The 7706-nt window shown below is 36.6% G+C and overlaps 1 protein-coding gene across 3 annotated transcripts; it reads left to right on the plus strand.

Moving 5' to 3' along the window:
* Positions 1–3078: 3078 nt before the first annotated feature.
* Positions 3079–6787, plus strand: LOC109138738 (uncharacterized protein C7orf57-like). 3 transcript variants are annotated; one of them, XM_019259848.2, is made up of 8 exons: positions 3171–3235; positions 3493–3539; positions 3718–3864; positions 3983–4091; positions 4246–4366; positions 4643–4722; positions 6331–6428; positions 6733–6787. In XM_019259848.2, the coding sequence occupies exons 1-8, from the start codon at positions 3225–3227 to the stop codon at positions 6735–6737; spliced, it is 618 nt and encodes a 205-aa protein (XP_019115393.2). In that variant the 5' UTR covers positions 3171–3224; the 3' UTR covers positions 6738–6787. The 3 variants fall into 3 exon arrangements, with proteins under 3 accessions (XP_027146604.1, XP_027146602.1, XP_019115393.2); XM_027290803.1 differs by lacking the exons at positions 3171–3235; positions 3493–3539 and adding an exon at positions 3079–3148; XM_027290801.1 differs by lacking the exon at positions 3493–3539 and having other exon boundaries at positions 3103–3235.
* The last annotated feature ends 919 nt before the right edge of the window (positions 6788–7706 follow it).

Below are 7706 nucleotides of genomic sequence, written 5' to 3' on the forward strand. Positions count from 1 at the left end.
AAAACTGAATTACACACAAACAGTTTTTACTAAAACAAGTATATAGTAATTTAATGTTATGTTTAGCTGTCAACTCCCTTGTTCTTAGCTGTATTAATGTTATTATGTTATGTAAAACGTCTGTATTTTAATCAGTAAAACAGTGGCAATATCCAAGTACATTTTCTAAAGTACTGTACTTGAGTACAGAATTGATGTATTTGGGCGGCTGTGGCTCGGGAGGTAAAACAGGATCAGCCTTGGGCAAGATACTGAACTCCAAATTGCTCCTGAAGGCTGCGCCATCGGTGTGTGAATGTATATGAATGGTTAGCTCCTAAAACTGATGAGCACTTGGCAACTTGCATGGCAGCTAATGCCATCAGTGTGTGAATGGGTGAATGAGATATGTGGTGTAAAAATGCTTTGAGTGGTCACAAGACTAGAAAGGCGCTATATAAGTACAGTCTATTTACTTAATTTGGGTATTTCCATTTTCTGTATTACTTCCACTCAACTAAATATTTGGCAGTAAAGTATATAATCTGATCTAATCTGCTAATAGATTTTAGATGAAAAACTTCATCATCATCATGCTCTTATTGGATATGATGCAATGTTTTAGATTAAGTTACCCATATGTATAACTAAACCAACTACAACAGTTATAATGCTATTTACATGCAGAAAAGAAGTCCCTGTATGTCCTCGCATAGACTACTTTTATTTATTTATTTTTTTATTTTATTTTATGCAGATTGTTTACTTTTAATGTATTTGTTGTTACTGTGTGACATCTGTGCTTTTTACTTAAGTATAGGATCTCTTCAAGTATCAAAAGTCATAGTACCATCTCAGGATACTGCCGAGGGTCCTGTGCTGTACTGTAATTAGATTTAACATTAATTAATCAAGAAATATGCAATGTGAGCACAAAACTCAAAGAAAGGAAGGTCCTGAAAACTAGATTTTGATACAGAGATGTTCAGTATCAGGTAGTAAAACAGAACAAACTTCAAGGCCTAAATCTTGTCAGATAATATTCTGCTTTTGCAGAGGATATTCCCATATATGGACAGAGCAGATACAGTGTCTGACATATTAAAAAATGGAAGAAGAAAAAAAGATTCAGGCTTATTAATAATAGTCCTATTGTTCTTGTTGTTTTGTACTGTAAACTGAACTATACAATATAGACTGAACTAAAGAATACATGAAATCCCTAATGATATATCATATCCTAATATGCTGTGCTTTTATTTTGAAGCAAAACCGTGCATTTCCTGTCACAGACCTATTCCCTCTGGCGTGCTTGACGTGCTCTGTAATTAAAGGACCACTGCTGTTTTGTTTGCTCTGCGCATGTTCAGCATTCAGGGAGTGAAGGGTTCAAGCTGCTGGGTATATTCCAGGCAGTAAAAATGATAAGTATGTCCAGTAAACAGATAAATAAATAACTTCAAATTGTGTTTCAGGACATATTATTACAGGAAGTAGTTATATGGAGAATCCTTGCCTAAAAAGTTCATTATTATTATTTAAAAAAATGTTTAAGCATTACTTCATTGATTATAATAAGCAGATTATTGTACATGGACAGATTGTTCCTGTACTCAGATGATTCATTTAATAACAGAGTGAAAACATTAAGCGGTGAGACATAGTTAAAGTATATAAGGAGATTTCATCATTTAAGATCCTCATGATTAATCTGTAATACATGTTCAAATAGCTTGCACATTTGCATTAAAAGAGAAGTCTAATTTCACATTAATATCTACAACTTCTTCTACAAAGACCTTCCAGAGATGCATCTCTTCTGTTTGTGCAATACATAATACATTCATCATTTTTATTAAACCATTGCTCGGATATTTTTCAACTATATGGAGAAAGATGTTTTAAATGTCCTGCATTCAAAAATGTACTCTTAAGTACAAAGTACAAAAGTATTAGCATCATTATGCACAGACTGATAATATAATAAAATATAATATAATATAATATAATACAATACAATACAATACAATACAATACAATACAATACAATACATACATAGTGGGATACACTCTGGACAAGTCGCCAGTTCATCGAAGGGCAAATATACTTGCAATAACAATATATTATATTAGCACATTATAATTTATTTGTTGGTTATATTTTGTATTATAATTATTATCAACGCAATTATGAACTACATGTATAAAATAAATGTAGTGGAGTTTTTAAAAAAAGTACAATATTTATCTCTGTAATCGAGTGGAGAAATACTCAAGTAAAGCGAGTAAAGTACTTAAAATTTGTACAGTACTTGAGTAAATGTAGCTACGTAGGTGCTTACAACCATACATATACGTATATATGTCTATGCTTACAACTATTTCTAACGGTCACCTGGCAGTTAGAGTCAAACAATATACTACCTACCTACCTACCTACCTACCTACCTACCTACAAACATACATACCTACCCAGCTACCTACCTACATACCCAGCTACCTACATACTTACTTACCTACCTACCTACCTACCTACCTACCTACCTACCTAACTAACTAAGTAACAGCTTCACTCCGGGCTGTTGCCTACGTTTTACCGGTCACCTGGCAGTTATAGTCAAACAATATACAACCTACCTACCTACCTACCTACCTACCTATCTACCTAGCTACCTACCTACCCAGCTACCTACAAACATACATACCTACCTACCTACATACCCAGCTACCTACCTACCTACCTAACTAACTAACTAACTAACTAACTAACTAACTAACTAACTAACTAACTAACTAACTAACAGCTTCACTCCGGGCTGTTACCTACGTTTTAACGGTCACCTGGCAGTTATAGTCAAACAATATACAACCTACCTACCTACCTACCTACCTACCTACCTACCTACCTACCTACCTATCTATCTACCCAGATACCTACCTACATACCCAACTACCCACATACCTACCTACCTACCTACCTACCTACCTACCTACCTACCTACCTAACTAACTAACCAACTAACTAACTAACTAACTTGACTACATGGCGTCAATAAGAAACCGTATCCTCTCTTCACATCGCGGAGCAGCAGCAGCAGCAGCAGCTGTGCTCCGGGCTGTTACCTACAAACCGTTTCCATGGCAACCCGGTCACAAGTTTCCAAACAGAGTCAGTCCTCCACACACACACACACACACACACACACACACACTCACAGCAGTTTGTTTGTTTCTGTGCTTCCAACATGTTTTCAGAGTAAGTAAAAAAAAAAAAAAAAACAAAGAAAAAACGCTTAAGTTAAGTAAGAAGATACCGTGTTTACACGTTTGTTTGACCTTCCTGTAGACTAGTTAGCGCCGTCGCTCGGGTCGTTGTGTTTCTATTTAAGCTTCGTATAAATGAACGTAGCGTCAGCTAACCGATGCTAACGTTAAAGTAGTCTGCTCGTACAAGCTATCGTCGAAGAGGCTGACAGTGTGCCGGGTTTTTTGTTTTGTTTCCATTTCCACTAGAAATTCAACAGTTCTCATGAGTAACGATCTTCAACCGACAAAATCTGGCAAGTACAACCGTTTATACTGACTTAGTTTAGTTTACTTCACGCTGTAGTGGTCTGTGTACTGTGAGCAGGGAGGCTATAGTCTGCTGGTACCTGGTGGGAAGAAGCTGGCATGGGACAAGTGTTGATCATATGGAGCAATGAACATAATGTGTGTGTGTGTGTGCTTACTTTACAGGTGTAATAAATGGCCAGATCTCCCAGATCCCAGGACTGTCCCCAACCATGGACAGTCTCCCTGATGACAGGGCCCGAGGGCGAAGGGTCGGAGTCCTGGAGAGTGACTCTGACTATATCAAACTTGCAAAACAAGGAGGCCACAAAGGTAGAGCCATCCTGTTTATGCTTTATATCTACACACATCCCTCTCATAGGTTAATACATTTGGCCTACATTTATTTATTTATTTATTTGTCCCCCTGTTCATCCACGTTCAACAACAGGACTTCTGTGGCACGAGGAAAACATTGATGGAACAGTTACTGCTAAAGTGAATTCATACAAAGCACCAGACTGGTTCAACGCTGCATCAGATGACGACAGCAAACCGAGGTACTTGTAATGTTGCTCTGACTTAAAGACACTACTGTTGTGACTATTGCTATTAAAATACATGCAGTCATAGTAGCAAGCTTTTAGTGTTGTTTAAGCTATCATTAAAATTGTTTCCATATCCCCATATTGTTTTTTTTTTTTATACCAACAGTCTAATTAACAGTGATGTGAAGAAAAGCCCCAGAGCTTTTCAACCACGAGAGCCCCCCTTTGGGACTGACAATATGTCATCCTGGGAGAGAGATGATAGCAGCACCGATGGCAAAGAGAAGGTAAACATAAATGTCAGAGTAATTTAGAAGTAAATGAGTCACCACAATATCTCTCTGTTTATTCTGCAGTTTTTAAACACTTCATTTAGTCGTTACTTGATCGGCCAGACCTACTTTGTGGTTCAGGCGCTCGACTCTCAGTGGTTTATAATCAGAATGAGAGCTTGCAGCCAGATTGAAGCAAGAGATAGGGGGAAAACAATTAAAATAAAAATATTTCTTGGCTATATTTACATTCACATAATAACCTTCACACGCTGTGGCTTTGCTTTGCAGAACAACAATGTTCCTGACAGCCCGATGGAGAAATTGCAGTCATTCGATAAATATCTTCAGACCAGCAAATTCAGGAGAGTGTAAGTTCATGTGGTCACAAGATGGCGCAGTTGTTCTGTTGTAGTATCATCAGTAAAAGTGGTTTAATGTTTTATTTTTTATTTTTTACAAAGTCAGAAACAGAATCACACAAAATAGAATATATTTATTATAGACCAGTGAGCTTATTATGTTAGACCATATCAGTCTTTTTGAGTGGAAGTAACTGAGTAAAAGGAACGCATGGTTATTTGGGGTCACAAGTACAAATGAATGATATTACATAATACATACGTAACCTAATGTAGCTAAACTATAATCAGTAGTTCTTAATGTCAAATTTAGTTGTCTATGGATATACAATCAGATTTTAAAAAACAGTACTTAGGTAGCATATCTAAAATATGAGTTTAGGTCTGCTTGCTGCAATTGTTCCTCTCATCCGTAGTGTCAATTAAAAGATAACCTCCAAATGTGCTTTAAATGGAAACATGCAAAAAAGAAATTTATTCAGATTTTTTACTTTACGAACAATTTATCTTCCAAATTTGCAGCCTTATTATTATAAAATTCCCTCTTTTTGTTTGTTTGTATGCATCCAGCAGCTACATAATTTATATTTGTATCCATCCAGTGCAGCTCAACAGGGAAACACTGTTCAGCAAAAACACACAGAGGGACTTTTGTACTAAAAAGACTGTAACTTTGGAAGATATCCATTTGATAGGATTAGCTGAGACTGCTGAAGCCTGGCCAGTATGAACAGGAGGAAAGATGACAACAAGCAAAACCTGTTTCGATAAACTGTTTTAGGACAGACTTTAAAAACTGTGAGCCTATTCTTTAGGTATCATTACATCAGATTGATATGGTCGATACACATTTCAAAATCTGTGTTTTAAAGGGTATTGTCAACAATATTTTATAACACACGTCTCCATGTTGTGATGACTAAGCAGAAATGCTCATGGACAGTCTGCACAGTTAGGAAAACAGCACACAGAGCAATGGCTTTTAGACAAATTTGGACCCGTTCCCTGTTTACTTTGGGTCACATCGGCTGTTCTGTGTGTTGTCTGTACTTCTGTGAAAATGTCATTGACATAGCTGTCTGCGTATGCATTCTCAGGAAACTGTACACACACACAAAGAAACCATTTTTTAAAAGCCCTGTAGCATTTGTTAAAACAAAATATAATGAATTATTTCTTCATTGCAGTGGGACGATTACCTATACACTTTCTTGATGTACAATATTGACCTTGAGTAGAAAAGTCTGCGACTAAAGTGAAAATACTTATTGTACCTTTTTTTGGCTTTATTTAAAAATAAGGAGGCTAAATCTGAGATTAAATCACATGTTTTGATGGATATTTTTTTGCAATAAGGTTGGAGAATAGAACTGGCGGTTTGGTTTGGTAGGATGAAGAGAAAACTAACTTGTTGACCCAGCGCACTGTGTTGGATGAGTGCTTTTGTAATGAGTAGCCAGAGTTTGCCTTGGTTTTAAATATTGAAAGGGTAGGGTCCATATTTAATGTTTAAACTGTGTCTTTGTATTTAAATAGACACTTTGTGGCAACGACAAAACTAAGTAACTACAAAAGCACACATCACATTTGAACCTAATGTCTTTATTCCTCTTACAGAGTACATGACAAGAAACCAGCTCCTGTCGACATGTCTAAGCTGTTGAGCTTTGGTTATGCAGACGGTGACAAACCAATAGCAAGCACTGATTTGTCAAGTAAGTAACACACACAAACAGTGTTTCTGACATAAATAATCCCCTTTGTCTTTTTATTTCCATTACACTATCAAAATTCTGCACTTTTATAATAAAAGGAAAATGAAGCCAAGCTGTTGGGGATTGATTTTATGTGACTGAATAAGTGGATATGACATGTAATCAAATGATGGTCACAAAATTTACGATGTGAAGTTATCCGCCATTAAAAATCTACGATGCCCCCGTGATGTATTATGTAGTAATTATGTGATAATGATCTGATGAATGACTCGTGCTCGTATATATATTTCCATGTCAACAGATTAGAAGACTGCCAGTGCGTGGGAAAAAGGATGTACAAACTCAAATGCTTCCAACAAGAATAGTTGCCATCCTCTCCTCTAACAACTATAATTTATTTACTCCTTCATGTCAAGCCACATCAAAGTTTTACTTAGATTCAGTTGCTTTGTCAATATCAAATGTTCAAATGTATTACTCTAATCTGAAAGTGCTTCATTGAATTAAGGCTTTTATTCATCGTGCCTGTTGGTGGTGCCTCATTAACTGCATTCCTTAAGTCCTTAAAAAAGGCGCCGGTGTTAAGTTTTTTGCAGTGTCTGTAACTCTGTGAAAGGCATCTTTAAGGAATAAAAGTTGTTGTTCATTCAAATAAAATCAAAGTTATTCAAAATGTTTCAAAATCATTTTTTACTTTTGCATTACATCCCAAATGTTGGTTTTGTTCTCACAGGCTGACGCTTGTTATTCATTTGCAACATAATAACTGTCACATCGCAGCAAACAATGGCGCATTTTCTGAAAAACTCTGCAAATAAATCAGATACATACACTGTGCATGTGGTTGATTTATGCATGGAAAACAGTGGATGGACAGCACTTCTCTTGGTTTAAACATTGTCTTTGTGTCATTGTTTTGACATTCCAAAGTATGACATGCTTGTGTCAGAGGTTAAAAGTGTCGTTTGAGGACGCTGTATGTCACAACATGGCACTTATTCATTAGCTTCAGAACCTTTGAAAATCGTTAGGACATCACACACAGCTTAAAGTTATCAGCAGTCATAACAGCAGTTTATGTCACGTTATGGGTTGTTTTTATTGCATCTGTTACGGGTTTTGTTTTTGAAGGTATCCTGAGGCTTTGGGAATGGGTCAATCATTTTCATGTGATTGATCTTGGTTGATGTTTTTGTGGCAGTTAGGACAGGTGGTACTCCTCTTTCTGGAGCCAATCGCAAGGCAAGGCCAGAGGTCACCGCTATATCAGCTCTG

The sequence above is a fragment of the Larimichthys crocea genome, chromosome XVIII (assembly GCF_000972845.2).
Source record: "Larimichthys crocea isolate SSNF chromosome XVIII, L_crocea_2.0, whole genome shotgun sequence".
NCBI lineage: Eukaryota > Metazoa > Chordata > Actinopteri > Sciaenidae > Larimichthys > Larimichthys crocea.

Bases quoted from the DNA above. Each gene is read 5' to 3' on its own strand.
- LOC109138738 (XM_027290801.1), top strand. From the start codon at position 3,118: ATGGCAACCCGGTCACAAGTTTCCAAACAGAGTCAGTCCTCCACACAC. The intron at 3,865-3,982 runs GTAGAGCCATCC...GTTCAACAACAG, and splicing joins AAAACAAGGAGGCCACAAAG to GACTTCTGTGGCACGAGGAA. The intron at 4,367-4,642 runs GTAAACATAAAT...TTTGCTTTGCAG, and splicing joins GCACCGATGGCAAAGAGAAG to AACAACAATGTTCCTGACAG.